The 21144-nt window shown below is 39.4% G+C and overlaps 1 protein-coding gene across 1 annotated transcript; it reads right to left on the bottom strand.

Annotated features, from left to right (window-relative positions):
- Positions 1 to 1803: 1803 nt before the first annotated feature.
- On the bottom strand, positions 1804 to 20957 carry LTA4H (leukotriene A4 hydrolase). The gene is made up of 19 exons (XM_074167859.1): positions 20756 to 20957; positions 19559 to 19689; positions 17334 to 17454; positions 16728 to 16796; positions 15920 to 16024; positions 13502 to 13554; positions 12800 to 12872; positions 12361 to 12501; positions 8729 to 8752; positions 7650 to 7720; positions 7425 to 7536; positions 6379 to 6523; positions 6193 to 6296; positions 5771 to 5841; positions 5150 to 5204; positions 4194 to 4289; positions 3580 to 3662; positions 2654 to 2758; positions 1804 to 2336 (listed from the first exon to the last, which is right to left on the bottom strand). The coding sequence occupies exons 1-19, from the start codon at positions 20900 to 20902 to the stop codon at positions 2216 to 2218; spliced, it is 1827 nt and encodes a 608-aa protein (XP_074023960.1). The 5' UTR covers positions 20903 to 20957; the 3' UTR covers positions 1804 to 2215.
- Between the last annotated feature and the right edge of the window lie 187 nt (positions 20958 to 21144).

The raw sequence follows: 21144 nt of genomic DNA, 5'->3' as shown, positions 1-21144 counted from the left end.
GGATTACACCCATACATCTTTACCCAGGGCAGCAAGCCCACTTTGCTCACTCCAAACTGAAGTTCCAGAACATAATTTTGTATCATAGGGGAGAGGATTAATGAGTTTCCCTCTGTTACCCTTTCACTTATGCTCTGGAAGATGTTGGTAGAACAGGTAGCACGAATATTAGGCCACACCTGCAAGTACCAAGCCTGGTACAGCTCCACCATGGCCTCTTTTGCAGGCAGATGCAAAGCAGAAAAGATGTGGAGAAATACCTGTTAAGATGTTGCCAAAATAAAGTTTAGCAATGACCATGTCAACACAGAAGCTGAAAATACCTTCATCTTTAAAGACAAAACAATAACAGCACCAGTAGCTACCCATAACAGTGCGATTAGCTGGCAGCATGAACTCCAACTGCCAGATCGCTACGTATGACATATGGGCTTTTAGGACAAAATGTTGCCCCAAAACTAGTAACATAAAACATTTCTAAGACAAAAAACATGAGTTTTCACTACAATCTGATAGCTCGAACCAGAAGCTGTTAATACCACGTACCCCCTCCTCCTACCAGAGCCTTGCCCCAGAGAATCCCCGTTCATTCCAGTAAAGCCTAATTAGATTTTGGAAGGGAGCGAGACGAACTGCTTCAATTTCTAACCTGAAGTATAGAAAAATTCTTTTCAGTGAGTTCTCCAGCAGAAGTTATCGCTCATTCAGAGGAGCGGCGAGAATGAACTGCTCACTAGGTCCTTAACACAAGAAAGCCTTGAAGTTCTTTACACACAAAGAAGAAGGTTCTTTACACCACTGTTTTGGTTCAAAAAAAAAGCCAGTATTTTATTGTGTTTATTAAAAGCTGAGTGGCATAAAATTCACAGAAATAATTTTAACTGAGCTTCAGTCACCTGGGCGTTAATTTTTCTGTCATTTTAATTTTAAGGTTCAAGTTGAGTGAAGAACTTGGGATGCCTTGAATCAATACAATCCAAGAGGATACATTCATGCCTTAATTGACATTAGAGCTGCTAGCACAAAAAGATGAATCTCCTGGTAAAGTAGGTAACTTGGTCCATTTGAAAGCTTACACTGATCAAAAGTCCGATCAGAAATAAACTGACTGACAGATTCTCCACCTCCACTCTGTGTGCTATTATTAAATCCAAACCTTTTTCTGTGACCTACATTTGGGATCTCCTTCCTCTAAAAGAGCACTTTTTTTCTCTTTGTTACTCCTCCACGTGGGGTTACCTCTATGTCAACAGATTTAATTCACGCTCACTGAGCGTTTCCAGGAAAAGCAGTTCTTCTCAAACTCGCTTCAAAAAACCACCCGTAGATGGCAGTATTTGCAACGGTGTCACCTAAAGTATCAACCAGAAGAAGTGCTGCAGCGATTAAAGTAAACACAGCTCTCTGATTGTTTTTTATCTTATTTCAAAGTTGTTAAATTAGTGTAAGTGGTAATGCCCAGAATTGCTTAAAAAATGGAAAGATTAAAAAATTCAAATGGGAAAAAGACAGATTTGGGCTGAAGTATTTCAGACAACAATTAGTGCACTGCATAGGATCCAACAGGAATAACCAGGTAAAACCATCATATTGTGATAAACGTGAAGAATTGACTACTGTAACAAAGCCATGACAAATAGGGCTAGATGGAAATTCTGCTCTAACACTAGAGTGCTGTGATCCACTTAGGTCTTCATACTCCTCTTGGACCCATAATAAAAATTTCTCCCACAACAAAGAAGAATAAATAAAACAAAACTATCAGTTCAGAACTTTCCGTACAGATCAACACACAGACAAGTAGACAGTTAAAAGATTTATTTTTTCAGTGTTCAGGTACTTGAAGTTTCAATCACAGTGCTATGAAGAAGAAAGCCGTGCACAAAGAGCCTTACCATCCACCAATTAATTTTCCGTGTTTTTAAATTCCATGACTGACAAATGACTGCATCTCAGAACAGGGGTTTTTTGTGTGTTTTAAAAATTGCTTGTAACAAAATCATTCTCCTATTTCCAGAGATTTAGCAATTTTGGTGTTTTACTCAGCAGTGCAAAACAGAAATTACTGAGCTTGATTTGGAAAGTTCATTTTAAACTAAATTAGCACCAAAGCAGCAGAGCATTTTATGGCATAGTCGAGCATGCGTATCAGCAGCTTGTGGAATCAGTCTCTTCTTCCCGCAACTAGAAAATTTCAAAGAAATCAGTAAATTTGTCACTGATCCTGTTTCAAGTCTTTGCCCACAAGCATTGAAGTGACTGGGTGCATAGAGGCTCTATGCTCCAAAAATGTCTTGACAGCCAGGTCTCGACACTTGTCAAAATTGTAAAGGTCCCTGTAAAAAGAAATTTAAAAAGCACCATTACAAATATCTATGAAAATAGTACAAGGGGGGGGTTTCTCAAGGTTTTTCTTTTCCCTTGAAAGCCTCGCATTAAGGCGCATACCAGGAGACTAAGATGATTTCTATTAAAAAAAGTCAGCAAATGGAAAGTGACTCTGAAGATAAGCTTGTTCACAGTATACAGAAAATTCCACATTACATCACTTCGAAGCATAACATGAATACATATGCAATGTCAAAGATTATACATTCCATTATATTAAAAATGCCAACCACGTGAGCTCCTGCAATTTGGAGATTACTTTTACCTGAACAAGGGTCGAGTAAACTTCATCCTGCCCTGATCTGTTGCCATTTTTAGAGCCAGAGGAATAGCTTCTTCCCACCTGGACTTGATGCAGAGGCGCAGCCATCTGGGGACAAAAAATAATAAAAACTTACTGTGGTTAGTTAGCTTATGACTCTGTTCCTATAAATGCTCTGGGCAGTGCTATGTCATCATGGGAATGAGATTCTAGCTAAGTTCAACATAAAATATTTAATATCTGACTAGCATGTTACAAAAGTGGACTTTTATAGAAAATAGGAACATTTTTTCAAAGTTTCTCCAAAATGGTCTGATTATTTTCTGCAGCTATATATTTCTTTTATATTACAGTAGTGTCCAGTTGCATCACTCAGAATTAGAGCTGAATTATATAGTACTTGGCACATTTGACAAAGTGATTAAAAAAACCAAAACAAAAAACCATCACCACCAACTGGCATGTGCTTGTTTTGTTTTAAAAATAAGAAATTGATATTGTTACAAGACATTGAAACTATACTGTATGTTAATTAAGGCAGAATAACTGTCACTATTGCGCATCCATCCAAGTATGTAACAGGAGCAAAATATGCAATAATTCAAGATATTTGTAAAGATTACTTACATCCTCAACAATATCTTTTTTTAAACAAGTGACGTGTAAACACAATGTGTGTATACAAAACAGAATAAATTAGGATGGCACAAGAATCAAGCCATTTAGCTAGAAGCATTTTCCTACTTGTTTACTCTGGTAAGCATGCTTGCACATGCACTTACAAAAGCCCCACAACAACAACAAAAAAAACCAAACATAAACCCCTGTACCAGTTGTATACAACAATATGTCTCAAGCCACTTACAAAGGAGGACAGTTTGTTTCATAAAAGCATTCAAGATTAGAAAAATGCCCATACTAGAACAAACCTGAATCTTATTTCAGAATTGTGTATAGCGTTGAAGTCATATACTTGCTGCATTCGTTTGACATGTGACACTGGAAGAGGAGGCTGAAACAGGAAATTACATAGTCAGAATAAGCTAGAGGCACACTTTAAAAATACTTGAAAAACAAACAGGTTCATTCAAGAAGATTGATGCTACAAAGGAATTAAAAGACAAATACTTGTATTTGCTTCCTTCACCTTCTCGTAGTATTAGGGAAGGGGCAAGGAATAAATGTTGGCAAATTCCCACACCCAGCACTACCTAATGTACTACCGAAGCATTCTAAACTTGAAGTATTTTCATTCTGTTTTATTTATAGCTTATTTGCTGTAACATCAAATACAGAAAACCTCAAGCACCTTACAGTTTTATTTTTACCTTTCAAACCAAAATATTCTATATGTTGCTCATTAGCTAAAGAGACAGACTTAATCAGGGAGGCAAAGCTGAAGGTTTTAGTAACTATGTATGGTGAGAGTGGGTTATTTCTGCAAAACTTAAAAGAAAATGGATAACTTAATTCCAAAGCACACTCGGGCTTCTGTGCCTTCTTTTGCGATACCAGAATCAACTTACCCCAGGCATTCACTTACCTCTAGAAGCAACAGTGCCAGGAACTCAACGAGCTGATGAGATGACATTTCCTTCAGGTCTGCTGAGCTGAATGAGCACAAATCACTCTCTTTTGCCTAAAAACGAATGGTTACTTAAGTTTTTAATAGGTATTTCAAAGTACAATGAGGTGTAATTTTTTGTTTGGACATCTGCATTTACAATTGAGCCATTCCACATTACAAAAGATACTGATTTGTATTTCTGCAGAATGTTACAAGAATGGGAAAGGAGGGACTTCAGCTACTGTCTGATGTTTGGTATTCTTCACTTCAATTTTCACTTGTTTTCTCTCCACTGATCTTTTTATCTCCACTGTCTTTCTGTTAAACTTAAGTGAAAAATCAAGTACTTTTTCTTTATAAAGTAGCTTTGAGAACAAGAAAGTTAAAGATAATACACAAGCACAGTGAAAAGCCACACAGTTAACAAAAGCAAGGTATACTGAATTCTCTATTAGTTGTATGAGACTTATGGTTAAAATTATGAGAAAATTGTATGGTATTAGTTACTTATTATGATTTATGTATTTCAGTTTTTGATGAGAAATGCATACTAGCTCCAATATAATGTAGGGGAATTATTGCTAACACAACACAATCAGCAATGTAGAGAAACCTTGGCATTTGTTTTTAAAACAAGCCATGATATCAGGGTTTCAAAAATAACATTCTCAGTTTGGTTACTACGTATTTAGAACAAAAAGTTGGCAGTGTGCCTTGTTAAAGTATCTACAGCACTTCACATACAGAAGTCATAGCAAATCCACAGACTCTGTGATGAAAGGCTACTCTACGAAATGCAAAATCCCTGGCAGCCACACTGCCACCATAAACACACTCTCTGTCAGAAAATGATACATTTCAGAAGAGAATGGCTCACTTTGTATAAAGAGAACTAGCTTTCTCACATACAGACACTATGTTTAGTTACTCACTGTGATCCATCTTTGGCTCAAGGCAACACAAGCATTTGCTAGTGTCATATCATACCTGTCAAATATGAAAAACAAAGGATCACGCTTCGGAAACACAAAAGCTCCTGTAGTATTTTTATGAGAATGCTTAGAAATTACTTTCAAATGGTTCCATATTTGTTTGGTATAGGCTTCAACTCAATATTGCAACACAATTTACAAAAGATCTATTAAGATCAAATACATTTTAGTTAGAAGGACTTAGTGCATAGGTGACACTACCCCTCGATCCCATACACCTCTAAAATGATCAATACTTCTGAGCGTATATGCTTGTACATATAATATAGCTTATAGCTTAACACATAACATTGTTGTAACAAACTATCAGAAAAAAGAAACTTTCCCGGCAGCTTTCAAAGTAAAATGAATTTCCAGCAGAATAAAAAACTGAAAATATTAACAGCGACATTTTTTTCTCCTATATACACATATATCAATTTCTATATAGCACTAGGACATTTTCTAATAAAACATTTGTGGGAAGACTTTCACCCTGTTTACAAACTGCTTTATGACTGTTTGTAAAATCATGTGCAATCTGGGGAAGGAAAAGATGAACTACAAAAGAATGCAGCTTACGTAGGCTTCACTGGTGGCATTCCTGGAGCATGAAACCATGAGTTCCAATCAACTTTATCAAGAATGTCGACCTACAAAGCAACACAAATTCATATTCAATTTTACATGTTATTTTTAGAGAAACGTATACCTTACAAAAACTAGTTTCAATGTTTTGTTGTGTTTTAACATCCCTCCAATTACCCTGGAGAATCCCATACAGATTACTTTAAAACAAAATATTCCCTTTTAGGGGAAAAAAAACAAAAGCATCATAATGCAAAATCATCTTCCTAAGATTCCAGACAATATGTCCTATTAAGATCTTGAGATAAAAGAGAGAAAGATAAAGAACAGGTCCTTAAAGAAGGTAATTCTTGAGCTATGCCATAGTTTTACATAATTAAAAGGTTTCAAGCAATTAGTTTTAAATACTACCCAACCTTATCCTTGAAGTAGGAGTACAAGAACTTCTTCCAGTCTTCCGTTACTATGCTTTTATAAGCAAACTGCTGAACGTAAGCCTTCAGGAAGCCAATGAAGATATCTAACAGTTAAAACACAAAATGTCTTAGTGTTTGAAATTAAAATGGGAAACAATCATATGTGAAAGTCTGACTAACACTTACCTGGTCCTCCAAGAAGTTGTTCAAGGTAAAAAAGTAAAGCAAAGCCTTTCTCATATGGAACAGAAGAATATGCAACATCAGGATCTACTTCACTCAGATCAGGGACGAGGTTAGTTATAGGATTTTTATCTCCATAAGTATTTATCTGTGACAAAGACATAAGTAAATATATTCATCTAGGAAAACTATCACTCTTGCAAATCACTTCCAACCCATCCACAACTAAGGTGGCCTCATTTCAAAGCATTCTTTCTCATTCTTTTTCCTGAATTTCTGAATCTGCACAAAACAGTTTCTTAAACTTTTTTCTTATTTTATCAGTGTTTGATCATGTATCAAAAGAAAGATGTTAGGATCAATCACCCTGTGCTCCAGCTGTCTCAAAGCAGTTAATTACTGTCATGTCTGTCTTAATCATGAGCACCTAATAAACTATCTATATTTATCCCCTTATTAACAAACTATTTAAACTACTTGATTTAAATGGGTGATATAAAGAATAAAATGCAACAAGGAAATTTTCACAATAAACCAGGTAAACTGTATCACCAAACGGAATGAGAGAGCTGGGAATATTAAAGGTTGGAAATCCAAAAACTGAAGTTTAACTATGCTAAATACAAAACAAAACAACTTTCCTAGACAGTGACTGATCATGAATATGCTCAATTATAACACAGTACACAGGAAAAAAAAGAAAGCAGTTATATCCATGAGGCATTGGAAATTCTGATGGTCATGATAATTCTGACAAGCTTTCAGCTGCTTGTTGGTATGCTAACAGGTAATACTGACATTCAGCCATAGCCAGAACAACCAAGAAAGTCTGAAAAGATGCTCATCCTTACAGGCCATCTTAAAGCAGTTCCAAAAGCTTCATCTAATCTGAGTATAATAAGCTATTACCTTGGGAATCAAAGTTGTTCATCCTCTAATAAGAAAGTGTTAGGAAAGCTGAATAGACAAGTCTTATTTGGGGGAAACACATGACACCGGCTTTACTTTATTTTTTTACATCAAGTTACCATAACTTTACAAATATTTACCGTATTCTGCAGTTCCCTCCAACCTCCTAGGGCATGAAAGTGCCTGAACTGCTCACCAAACAACCGTCCACCAATCCTGCGTTCTAGGTATACAGTATGCCCCTCATTTAGCCTGGAAATACATTGATAAAGCCAGCACTGTTAGATGGCAAAATGAATTTATTTGGTCTCTTTACAGATTAACTTAAAAAATATGACTTGCATTGCTTTGAACATCACACCTACCAGAAGTGCTCCCATGTTTTATTTGTTACCAAGTTTCCTGTCCAGCTGTGAGAGATTTCATGAGCAATAACCTAAAACACAGAAAGCAATGACAGAACTACCATTTAGACTCCTGGCAAATGAACATCAAATCCCAACAGAAAGAAAAACCCCTAATGGGATCTCATTCACTGCGCTACATTCCCAAAGCCAGTTAGCATTCTTGGCTCTGTAAACTTATCCATATAAATTTTATTTAGAGGGCTAACATTAACCTGCTGAACCTTCTCCAGAAATAATTTTTAATGTCCAGCCTGCAAGTCATAGAGCCACACTGATGAAAAAATAATTCCTCTGACAGCACAGTGCAGGTACTTGTTTATGAAATCACATTTCAGAATAATGGATCCATGCCCAGTGGCAGACTAGTACTACTTTCCCACCTAAGCAACTTCTGGCATGTTCTAAAATATCAAGTGGGAAGAAAACAGTCACCCCTAGCAGGATAATGATGGATGATACATTAAAAAGTATCCATGTCAAATATTTCAGTATTCTTGAAAACAATCTTTGGGTTTTTAAGCAGTGTATCAGTCTAGTAGAAAGACACATGAGATAAAACAGCATCCATAGTACACAACTTTCCAGAAAAACCAGAATTTACTCAAATTGTACTCATGATTTTCACTTTAAAAAAAACCACAACTCTACACAATATGAGTTCTAGTGCATAGGCAGACAAATAGAGGAAGAAGTTCCCTACAAACAATTTCAATGAGATCAATTCAGTTATGGTTTTGAAACATATCTATACACAGGACAGGAGAAGAGCTATTGAGCAGCTAACTCCATGTCAGGCCCCCGCACATAAAGGCACCCATGTTACTTTCATCCACTCATTATACAAAATAGATACGTCTCCAGTTTTCTAGACTTTACTTAGAAGTGAAACTCACTTCGTAAGACTTTGAGTTACTGCCTTAACTTTTAATTCCTTCAATGAAAAAGAGACCAAGTTTTCAGGTATCTATTACAAAAGTAGTTAAGATAAAACTTCAAGTTGTGTTCTACTTGAAGATGTGAACGTATTTTGCACTTACACTTGACAGAGATCGATCACCTGCCTAAAGAAAAAAAAAAGACAAGGCAGTTGTCAGTTCAAGTAAACTTCAAAATATACCTGTTAATGCAGTTTCGTGTATGATCCCTTACTCCAAAGGAGGTGGGAACATTTACAGCTCTTTCTACAGGGAAGATTAACCCATCTTGTGGATTAATATCCAGCACTTGATCTATCAAGTAAGTATATCAAGTAAGTATCTATCAAGTATCTATCTATTAATATCCATCACTTGGATTCTATCCCACCAGTCACAGGGATAGATGAAGGGATAAAAAGCAAGATTCAACAGATCAATTTGTGGCTAAAAGACTGGTGTAAACGGCAGAACTTTGGATTCTTTGATCATGGGCTGATCTGCAGGTCACCAGGCATGCTGGCAGCAGGTGGGGGAAGCCTAACCCAAAGGGGAAAAAGGATACTGGGACAAGAATTAGCAGGGCTCATTGAGAGAGCTTTAAACTAGATTTGAAGGGGGACGCGGTTGGAACCAGGGTTACTAAAGTGGTGCCCAGGAGTAGTGTACTAATGGGTATAGGTGCCAGTAAGGCCTTGCAGCCTGTTGCAGCAGTCGATGTGGGAGAGAAAGATACATGCAGCTGTGAAGACATAAGTAGTGATAAGATGGTAACTGCTGATATGTCTGCACATGGACAGGTGGGAATTAGTGCCTGCCCTCCCAGAAAAATAGTGGGACGATTAGCCCAGCTGAAGTGCATTTACATGAATGCACGCAGCATGGGCAACAAACAGGAGGAGCTGGAGGCCATCGTACAGCAAGAAAACTATGATCTGGTTGCCATCACAGAAACATGGTGGGAGGACTCGCATAACTGGAGTGCTGTGATTGATGGCTATCAACTCTTCAGAAAGGACAGGAAAGGAAAGAGAGGTGGTGGGGTGGCCCTTTATGTTAAGAGTAGTATTGTATGCCTAGAACTTGGCAATACACATGAAGACAGTGTTGAGTGCCTATGGATAAGAATCAAGGGGAAGACCAATAAGGCAGACCTTGTGGTGGGAGTTTGTTATAGACCCCCAAACCAGGATATAAAGACTGATGAAATATTCTATAAGCAGCTGGCAGAGGCCTCACGATCACTCTCCCTTGTACTCATGGGGGACTTCAACTTCCCAGATATCTGCTGGAAATACAACACAGCAGAGAGGCAACAGTCCTGGAGATTCTTGGAGTGCATGGAAGACAACTTCCTAACACAGCTGGTGAGGGAACCAACTAGGGAAAGTGCCATACTGGACCTGCTGATGGTTAATTCAGAAGGTCTTGTGGGGGATGTAAACGTTGGAGGTCATCTTGGACAGAGTGATCATGAAATGATAAAATTTTCAATTCTTGCTGAAGCAAGGCAAGGGGCCAGCAAAACTGCCACGTTGGACTTCCGAAGGGCAGACTTTGGCCTCTTCATGAGCATAGTTGAAAGTGTCCCTTGGGAGACAGTCCTGAAGGGCAAAGGTGCCCAGGAAGGCTGGTCGCACTTCAAGGAGGCACTCTTAAAAGCACAGGAAAGAGCCATACCCAAGTCCCAAAAATCAAGCAGGAAGGGAAGAAGACCAGCCTGGCTAAATAGAGAGCTTTGGCTGGAGCTCAGGAACAAAAAGAAGGTTTATGATCTTTGGAAAAAGGGCCTGGTAGGCAAGGAGAAATACCAGGAAGCAGTGAAGATATGCAGGGGGAAAATTAGAAGGGCCAAGGCTCAAGCTGAACTCATCTTGGCCACTACAGTTAAGAACAACAAAAAGGGTTTTTTCCAGTACGTAAACAGAAAAAGGAAGATTAGGGATAATGTGGGCCCACTGAGGAATGAGATGGGCACCCTAGTGGTGGAAGATACGGAGAAGGCAGAGTTGCTGAATGCCTTCTTTTCTTCAGTCTTCACTGCTAAGGCTGCCCCTCATGAACCTCTGGCCTTGGAGGCCAGGGGGAGGGTATGGAGAGAGTAAGTTTTTCCTCCAGTAGAGGAGGACCAGGTTCGGGACCACTTGGCCAAACTGGACATTCATAAGTCCATGGGCCCAGATGGGATACACCCGCGAGTGCTGAGAGAGCTAGCAGAAGTTATCGCTGGGCCACTCTCTATCATCTTTGAAAGGTCATGGAGAACAGGAGAGGTGCCAGAAGACTGGAGGAAGGCCAACATCACACCAGTCTTCAAAAAGGGCAAGAAGGAGGACCCTGGGAACTACAGACCAGTTAGTCTCACCTCCGTCCCTGGGAAGGTAATGGAGAGACTCATTCTAGATGTCATCTCCAAACAAGTTGAAGAGCAGGGGGTTATTGCAAGTGGGCAACATGGGTTTATCAAGGGTAAATCATGCTTGACCAATCTGATAGCTTTCTATGATGCCATAACTGGTTGGCTGGATGAGGGGAGGGCAGCAGATATCATCTACCTTGACTTCAGCAAGGCTTTTGACACTGTCTCCCATAACATCCTCACTGGAAAACTAAGGAAGTGTGGGCTGGATGAGGGGACAGTGAGGTGGATTGAGAACTGGCTATGTGACAGGACCCAAAGGGTAATGGTTAATGGAACAGGCTCAAGCTGGAGGCCTGTAACCAGTGGTGTCCCCCAGGGGTCAATACTTGGTCCAGTCCTGTTCAACATATTCATCAGTGACCTGGACGAGGGGACAGAGCGTATCCTCAGCAAGTTTGCTGATGATACCAAGTTGGGTGGGGTGGCTGACACCCCGGAGGGCCGTGCTGCCATCCAGAGAGACCTGGACAGGCTGGAGAGCTGGGCAAGGAAGAACCTCATGAGGTTCAACAAGGAAAAGTGTAAGGTGCTACACCTGGGCAAGAAGAATGTCAGGCACCAATACAGGTTAGGCGTGGACCTGCTGGAGCCAAGCTCCGAAGAGAAAGATCTGGGAGTCCTGGTAGACAGCAAAATGACAATGAGCAAGCAATGTGCTCTTGTGGCCAGGAAGGCCAACGGAATCCTGGGCTGCATAGAGAAGAGTGTGGCTAGTAGGTCGAGGGAAGTCATTCTCCCCCTCTACTCTGCACTGGTGAGGCCACAACTGGAGTATTGCATCCAGTTCTGGGCTCCCCAATTCAAGAGGGATAGGGAACTACTGGAAAGAGTCCAGCAAAGGGCAACAAAGATGATTAAGGGATTGGAGCATCTCCCTTATGAGGAAAGGCTAAGAGAGCTGGGACTCTTTAGTCTGGAGAAGAGAAGGCTGAGGGGAGACCTTATTAACGCCTATAAGTATCTCAAGGGTGGGTTGAAGGAGGAGGGAGCCAGACTCTTTTCAGTGGTTCCCAGTGACAGGACAAGGGGCAATGGGCACAAGTTGGAACATAGGAGGTTCCACTCGAATATGAGGAAGAATTTCTTCACGGTGAGGGTGACAGAGCCCTGGAACAGGCTGCCCAGGGAGGCTGTGGAGTCCCCTTCTTTGGAGATTTTCAAGACCCGCCTGGATGCAGTCCTGAGTAGCATTCTCTAAGCAATCCTGCTTCAGCAGGGGAGTTGGACTAGATGATCTATATGGTCCCTTCCAACTCTAAAAAAAAATTCAGTGAAATTCAGTGAAATAAGCAAGCCCTAAGGAAAAGCTGACTTTTATCAGTGTTACACTTACCAATAGTGTTGGAGTTACAAAAGTAAGACACGGATTCTCCATACCACCGTAGGGAAAAGAAGGCGGTAAGACTAGCAAATCATACTGTCCCCATACATAGGGTCCTACTAAATCTTCTGCTGTTTTCAGCATATCTTCAGCCTGGAACAAGAGTTCACATTAGTTTCTAACATGACTTCTGCCTACAAACACTGAACAAGTAGTAAGCTACGGATCCCAATCTCTTTCACCTTGGCATGCCCCACAATCCAAACGAGTACAAGACTTGTTTTAAGATTTATTTTCAGCAGTAGATTTGTGTTGTGATAGAACAGCAGCATTTTGGGGGGTGGGAGGTAGAGACAGGAGAGCTACAAATGAACAAAATACTGAACTACAGTCTGTCCCTTTTCCAATACTATGTGAAAGTTTACAAAACATTTTTTTGTTAATTACCCACCTCAGCAAATTCGTAGGCCGATTTATCCACTAGCTCCTTTTCAGCCCACACCAGTGTCCTTGGGCCAATCTTCCTGTTGAAAGTAAAAATACCACTAAGAAACTATGAACTGGAAATAAATCTATGGGAAACCAATACAGAGAGGTTATGTTTAACTGTGCTCATGAGTAACTCCTGTTGCTGAAGAAATTCAAGAGAGTCTTTGTCTCTTTTTCCTCTCCACTGCTAAAGTAAAGCTTTACAAGACAAAACAAACTACACACATCCACTGTTCGGGAAAAGTAAACAGGAAACACATTTCTAGATTTTAAAATGCTGTAAAGCCCTAATATAAAAGCATTATTATGGGCTAGATTAACAGATCATTGTGCAGATGAGCAATGAGGCCAAAGCTGCAATCTTCTGCTTTTCGTACATGATGAGGCTCATCTGTTACCTGAGGAAAAAGATACTATTCTCTGAGCTGGAAAAGCCCTTAGTGGTTCCAATCAGTTCCGAACTTTTCATGGTATTTCTTTAACTTACAGCAAAAGCATATTCTATAGAAAAAATGATGCAAGAGTGAATCAATATACATGCAGTTTGATACACTGAACCTCTAAGACCTTTTAAAACTACGAACAAGACTAACAAAAAAGATAACTCTAACTCTAAAAATTTATTATGACTATTAATATTTCTACTTTGTCCAGATTCACTTACCTGCTTTCTAATGCTCCAACCACTAAAGCAATCAAGTAGCAAGGTATGGGAACCTAGTGGAGAACATGAGAAAAAAAGAAATCTTATTTGTAATGTGAGCTATCAACACCACTGAACTGATTCAAAGAAAAACGAAGGAATGTAAATAAAGTGTGCACATTTTCGCCATAGTTTCCTGCTTTATGTTATAATAAAGGCATTGGTTTTTCCTCCCCAAATGATATTCCTTTATCTGCAAGAAGTACTCGTTTCACAGATATTTTGCACAAAGGCCACAAAATTGTAAGCATCATCTGTTTGAAAAAAATCTGCATATATAAGAGCATACCAAAATGCCACTGGTTTGGTTACTGTTCAAAAAAAAGTCAATTTTCTACATTCATTCCAGTTCCATTAAATTTTATGGAAGGAGAAGTTAAGAGATACTGCTCAAATAAAGTGCAGCTGTATCGCACAGAAATATGCAGGATGAGCTTTTATGAATTCAAGTAAATAAGAATATTTATGGATACAAAAGTTTCAGCAAAATCAATATATATTCATATATTTACCTATATATATATATATATTTGATTTCCATGTTTGGAATTAAAATAAATTCTAAATATTTGTTATTTTAATGAAAAAAAATTCAAAGCTGCAGTATCTATAGAGAAATGCTTTCTCCCAATGCTCTGGATACAAGGGCATAACACAGCCAACCCCTGTAAAAGTTCTATTTGATCTGACTAAACAACATTAAATAAGTAAGACTTTAAATCATAATTACTTGGAGACATTTCAGAAAATTTTATTCTACCAGTATCCCCAAATCATTTTAGTAAATTTATTAGAATACCCAAATCATCACGTGTTTTAATTTTACATATTAACCCACAGAACATATTCTTTAAAAGACTGAAGTCCATTGACTTGCGTTAGAGATAAGTTATTAAAAGACTGTCAATATATTCCTACATTTTAATGCCCACTTTGCTAATCTGAAATTTTGAAATTACTTCCAAGTCTCAATGGCTGTTGGGTTATAAATTTGTTTTTACAGAGGTTGGTCTCCACCACGCTTCTTACCAGCCTGGCCACGCATGAGCAAAAAAAGTAGTTTTAGGTAAGCTCAGCACACATATATATCCAAGACTTTGATGCATTTGCCTTTTTCATCTAAGGAAACACACGCCTTTTCTAACAGATCAGTCTCATGTTTTTGCACATCAGATGATGCCTATGTCTTTTTTAACACATCTGTCTTTTAATTTATATATTTTGTGTTTAATGCATTTGACTTTTTTTTGTTTAATGAAACACATGCCTTTTCTAACAAATTAACCTAATGGTTTTCTGTATTAGAAAGTATAGCATAATTTCAATTAGACTAAATTGAAATTGTACAGGTCCACCAAACTTATCAACAATGTATTTCTAGATAACATACAGCTCTGGATAACATACAACATAGGAGCCTTATGCACTAGACCAAGAGTGGCAAATGTTTTTGGCTTCATGGAGAAGGTAGAACACTGATACCGAAGAGCTCACAGATAAGGTAACAATTTCCTCTCTCTCTCCCCTCTTGCTACTCAGATTTCACATAGCAGCCAAATCAACCCAACAGCTGCTGCAGTTCAAAGTAGGTTCCCCTCACCTCCTCCAGTCACGCAATTCCATCCCCCCCTTGCAGTCATTCAGGTCCTCAGCAGCCCAGAACAGCTTACTAAAACAATTTCTTTTCTAAACTTATATTAGTTTTATCCGCTTGTTCAGCAAAATGAACTAGGCTCACCAAGAGATCCCCTAAACAACAGAACTGTAACCCAAAAAGCTGAGAGAACAAAAATGCCAGAAGAGTAAATTGAAACTGCCACTTTAGGAGCAGTAGAATCATTAAACTAGCTGCACCACTTAATAAAACTTCATCCTGAGAACAGTAATTTTTAACTAGCTGGAAATACTTTCCATAAAAGCCAAAGTTGCACCTTTAAAAAAAAAAAAAAAAAAGAAAGAAAAATCTCTATTGTCAGAATTTGACTAACTTCAAGTTAAAAATTTGTTCCAATGCTCATCTTCACTGTTAAGATCTTGGTAAACTTAAAATTTGCAGGATCTGTTGTCCAAAACTCACTCCCATGTTATTCAAGTCCATGCATTATTTCCCAAGAATCACTGCAGACAGAAAGGCTTTTGACAGTACTAGCTTTGAGTATACTAAATATTTTCATAACTCGAATTTGGCTTTTCTGCCAAAAAACCAGTAAACATTACCAGCACCTTCTGGTTGGCTTTTCAGAGTTGGACATTCATAATACCTCATATTTCTACAGTGGCAAAGAGCCATCGTAGGTCACATGATTCATTGATGATATCAAAACCATATGAGTTAGGAAGAAGACCGTAGGCATCTGCTTACTAGCCTAGAGCACTTACATTCTGACTGAAATGGTATATCTTCCGACTGCTGTCCTCTGGGTCAGGCATCTCTCCATCGCGATTCGCACTCATAAGAGCCACCAACTCTTTAGGAACGGATATCTGAAAGGTTACCCAACTGTGAGGAACTCAACTGGCACACAGGATTATACAATGTACTAGAAGCAGAGATAGAAAAACAGCCCAGATTTGTTCTGTTAAGTCCTCTCCATCAAGGAGAATATAAGGCATCCAGAAAATTTCGTCTTAAAGGCTGGCGATATTTCATTAATTAGAAGGATTATATCCGACAGAAATTAAAAGTTCCACATTCTTCACACTACTACAATGTCACATTTCACGTCTCATTTTTTGCTTCCTTAAAACAATCAGACTATTTATGCCAGGGCTGCAAAGATCCCCTACCTATGTACCAGAATATATCACTTAAGGCATATATGAGAGTCATTTCAAGTATTTTTACTTTACAGCACTCCTTGTTGTCTTACTTTCAGCTTTTACCGATTTAAGAACATATTTCTTTTCTACTACAGCACCTCTTTTTGCTCTTTTTTTCTTTTTGGAAACAGAGATACATGGGAATAAAAAAAGAGATTTTTATATATTTATATATATATATATAAAAAGGTAAAACTAGAATTCCACAGGGAAGACAAACAGTTTTTGGCTCTTATATTAAGCTAAAAGTCAGTATTATCTGATTTTATTTTAGGCCACATGCTGGCAGCTGCAAAAAAAAAGTAACAAAATTCACCCATTGCAGTAGATGTCTTTAGTTAGACAAACATGATTTAGGTTCACCTACTTCTGCACAGTAGGTTAGTTTCACAGCAGGCGTGTCTTGGCACGGAAAGATGGCTCTGCAGTGAGTAGCCTGGAGAAGGATTAAAAAAAACCAAAACCAAATTAAAACAGCAATCTTTCTAATGCTGAAGAGTACAAATCAAACTTATATTGGATATATATTATATTACATAGGAATATATTGGAAATTATATATCATATTGGAAATCTATACAGCTCCTCCAGAGAATTCACTATCTACAAATCAATACTTCCTAATCGCTTATAGCATATTGCAGTTTTCATAGTAAAGGGTTTTCTAAAAGAAATAACGGTAGGTAAGGCAGATCAATAGCCACATATACTGATTGCAAAGGACTGCATGTTCTTCAACAAAATACTGGAGAAGGTGAAGCAGTTCTGGACTTATTAAATTGCAAACAATAAGTTTTCAGCAATGTCCTAACTTATTAAGTGTTTGCATTTAGGACCTTTGGCACACACAATTAGAAGTTATGGGCTACTGTACTTTCCCCTCCTATCCTTCCTCTCCAGCTCTTTGGAAACCAGAGGGAATTACAGTGGCATGCAAACAACAAGTTTAAAGAAAAAAATTAATCTACTCAACCTGACACTGGCTGAAGAGAAATGGGTGTTTCTTTCCAGAAGTTTGCTCCGGAGTAAACCATTGGAGAGCTGAAGATTTTGGAGAGCTTTCAAAAGAGATTTCTACAATTGCTTCTTGTCCCCTGTGTGATAAAGAATATAGTCAGACTGTTTTGACACAACTCCTGATCATTACTGAAACTCCTCTACAAAGATTTCTGGAAAATAGGTCTGCAGCACTGTCTCAAAAGCATTAAAAATAAAAACAAGTAGCTTATCATAAAGAACTTTTCCCTTTCAATTATGATAGTAAAAAATAGCTGGTTTATTTCAATTTCAATGACTCAAGACACTTCTATTATTGGTTTTACTAACCAGAAGCTTTTCCTCTTCTCTCTTCAAGGAGAACATGGACTTTTTCTTTAAACTATTTGGACCAGCTACATACACATAGTTTTGTCACAGCTATCCAACATCATACACATAAGTATAAAAAAAACCCACTGCAATAGGCAAACAAAAAGGTGTATAAAGCCTATATAAGAACACATATGTCTTAATAACACAGGATTTTTGTATTCTATAAATAAAAAAATTTAGATTTTTCAGCTGATGTTATGTTCTGTAACTATGATCCTTAAGCAAAAAATAAATAAATACTGAAAATAGTAATTACTGGAAAACTGTATTAGCAGCAGGGTTAACAAGAAAAATAAAAAATGTTCAAATTTTATTCAGGGTTTCAGAACTGGTATAAAGTGAAAACTAACAGTTCTGTGCAAGACAGGTACCAGTTTGCTAACAAAAGAACACACACAAGCCTGAAACATTCACACTCTTATTTTTCAAAAACATATCACCAACACCAAAAGCACACAGAAGTATTTGCTTCTGTTATCACAAAGCTCTGGGTAATACATGCAACTCTCTAGAATTAACAATCCAACCATAAATCAGAACAAACTTCAGCTAATCAGAGGAGTTGGACACTAGATAAGCTGACCAAGTATACCTATCTGCTTTATAACCACTATTACAAAGTACATGTTTGACAAGAAAAGAGAAAATAATTTTTATTACCACTAGGCACATTGCTTACTGAAAGTTACTTTCAGTTGCAACTCCTACCCTTTCCTATCACTGTTTATTGAGATTTACATAGGGGCCTCTCTCTGACACAAGATTATAAATTCTAATGAACACAACTCATAAATCCCTCTTTGCAGCTTTTTTTCCTATAAGGAAATCTAGCAATAAAAAAAAAGCTGAAAGTCAAACAAAAGAAACAAGCCTATATTTCTGCCGTGGTCTGTTTGTTCAAGTACTTGATTTGCTCAGTTTCACATCAAATGACAAGCTCTTCCCCTGAAGGGACAGCAGTTGTATGACATTCCTTTCTCTTCCACATTATGTGTGTTTCTAAATTGCACTAAATCAGAAAACAACCAAATAAAAAAAAAATAAATTAGAAACCAGACATGAGTTTGTAGACATAGTAACCAGTTTTGAAAACAAAACAATAAGAAGCAACTTAGTATACAATTTTTTTCAAACAAGCGAAGCTCCTTATACAATCACAGCTTTCAGCTTTGGCACTTGAGATACCATAGAGTTACAACATACAGAACAAACTGCCAAAAAGCGTATTGCAACGTGGCAGCAACTTTTTAATTTCTGCAATTTAGGAGGTAGATTATGGTTAGTTCATTCTCCATCAAACAGACAAAACTCAAGTTCCAGTTTTTAGAGACTTGGGCTTAGCGTAGTCAATACAATAAAACTTTTATTTGAAAACATGCTTCTATCTAATCATACCGGTAACCTGCAGTTCTACAGAAATGCAGGGTCAGCCCTTGTATAAAAGAACGGGAAAGAGGGTCTCTAACTCCACACGTGCCACACTGTAGCAGCTCGGAACATGACAAAATTCAGGTTGTTGAAGCAGAATGAATACTACTCATGAGAAGCACTGGTAAAATTGTGATACATTACATATCATTTTGCCACTTACTTTAGCAAGTCATTTTGCACATCATATAAGACCTGGGAATGGGTACAAAGACTCCCAAAGTTTTGGCTCTTTAATGAAAGCCAAATACTAAATTCTTTAAAAGATCACACCAAATAAATGCAACAACCTAATTTATAAGTCACTTTGCAAGCTTTACACAACGACCCTACAGGCAGTCAAGCAGCTTATACAGTGCATTTTGAAAACCACGTAAAGGAACAGGCAAAAGTGTGTACCTTCTTAGTTCAAAAGGAAGTGTGATTTCCAGGGGAGTTCCCTTGAAACTGTGCTTTTCTCCAAACACAAATTTTGCATCCTGTCCATTCACAGTCACTTTAAATACCTGTACATCTTTTGAATCCAAGACCTGTAATGGAGCAAATATTACATACTTGTTAAATACTGTAATAATTAATGTAGCACTCATCAAATCTTAAGCACAAGTCTCTCTGAAGGAAAAAAACAAAAAACAAAAAACAAAAACAAACCAGAAAAACTATCTTGAATACTGGGAATCAGCATTTTAAGGGAGCAGCACTGAACATACAAAACTGGAGGGGGAATGGGAAGAAAACCAACTTCTCACCATGGAAATGGAAGTAGGGAGTAAACTACAAAGCTAAAAGACTTCACAGCACTGCAATGAAATGAGAATGGTACAAAAGCCCCTGCCAAGGCTTCCATCCTGAAACTAGCCACTATTAATCAAGACTTTCATGCAACAGAACATTAATTAAATAATGCAGCTCTCCCATATACAGCATGAGTGAAGTTTTACTCTTTATTATTAACAGGATTTTTTTTTCTCGAAAATATAAGCGCCAATCACAAAAGAATTTTATGGAACCAGCGTGAAAAAAACCCACAAACCCCAAACTTCACATTTAAAGCAAAGCTAAAGAGGTTTATACGTTTCTTTGCACAGCTAACCGAGAAAGCAGCTAGCATAATAAAACACACGTGGAAAGGCCGTAAGCGTAGCTCCCCAACGGTTTATCCCCATCTTTTCGGGAACCGGCTCTTCGCCATTTTAACGGGAAAAGACACATTTCGACCCTTCCCCTGCACAACGCCTCGGCTCTGGGGGCGACAAGCGGCAAACCTGGGCTGCTCAGCGGCAGCCAGGCGCTGCTGGCCCGTAGCTGGCGAGCACGCTGGGGCCACCGGCGAGCCCGACCGGCGCGAAGGCTCCAGCCGAGGAGGAGGCGGCGGCGCAGCCCGAGGGCCAGGTCGACGGCGACAGCGGCAGGGAAAGGACGAACGGGGTCGACGGCCGAGGGCAAGGAGAGAGCTGAGGGGAGGCGACGCCGAGGCGGAAGGAGACGGGGAGCCGCCGGGCAGGGCCGCCCGCCCTCAGAGTGGGGCTCTCGGGCTCTCCTCTCATAAGCCGCCGTCGCCCCTCCGCACCCGCCCGGTCCCCATCCCGCCGTTACCAGGCAACGCAGCGCCTCGCGCTCGGCGCGCGCGGTGAAAGCCGCCGTGCCCCGCAGCGCCTGCGTGCCGAAGTCCGCGCGGCAGCGCAGGTACAGGTGCCGCGTGCGGCAGCAGGCTGGGGAGGCGAAGGAGCACGGGTCCGCCATGGCTCGCGCGCCGCCGGCCCTGTGCCGCGCGGCGGCGGGCAGCGCCGCCGCCGCCCCGCCCACCGCGGGGATGGTGGGGGGAGCCCGCGAGGCGGCCGCTGGGAGGCGTAGTTCCGCCCTCCGCCGGGAGGGAGAAGGCAGCGCACGGAAGAACTACAACCCCCGTGGTGGATTGCGGAGAGGAGGCGGTGCCGGGCGGCGTGATTGGCCATCAGGGAGAGGGGCTGGCACACGGCCGGGCT

The sequence above is a fragment of the Numenius arquata genome, chromosome 2 (assembly GCF_964106895.1).
Source record: "Numenius arquata chromosome 2, bNumArq3.hap1.1, whole genome shotgun sequence".
In the NCBI taxonomy this organism is placed as follows: Eukaryota; Metazoa; Chordata; class Aves; order Charadriiformes; family Scolopacidae; genus Numenius; species Numenius arquata.
Note: the sequence above shows the minus strand (reverse complement) of the source record. Positions and strands in the feature narration are given on the sequence as shown.

Coding starts and splice junctions, on each gene's coding strand:
- LTA4H (XM_074167859.1), bottom strand. CDS start 20,902: ATGGCGGACCCGTGCTCCTTCGCCTCCCCAGCCTGCTGCCGCACGCGG. Junction 19,690..20,755: donor GCGAGGCGCTGCGTTGCCTG/GTAACGGCGGGA, acceptor GCTCCATTACAG/GTCTTGGATTCAAAAGATGT. Junction 17,455..19,558: donor CTTCCTTTTGAACTAAGAAG/GTACACACTTTT, acceptor TTTATCACACAG/GGGACAAGAAGCAATTGTAG.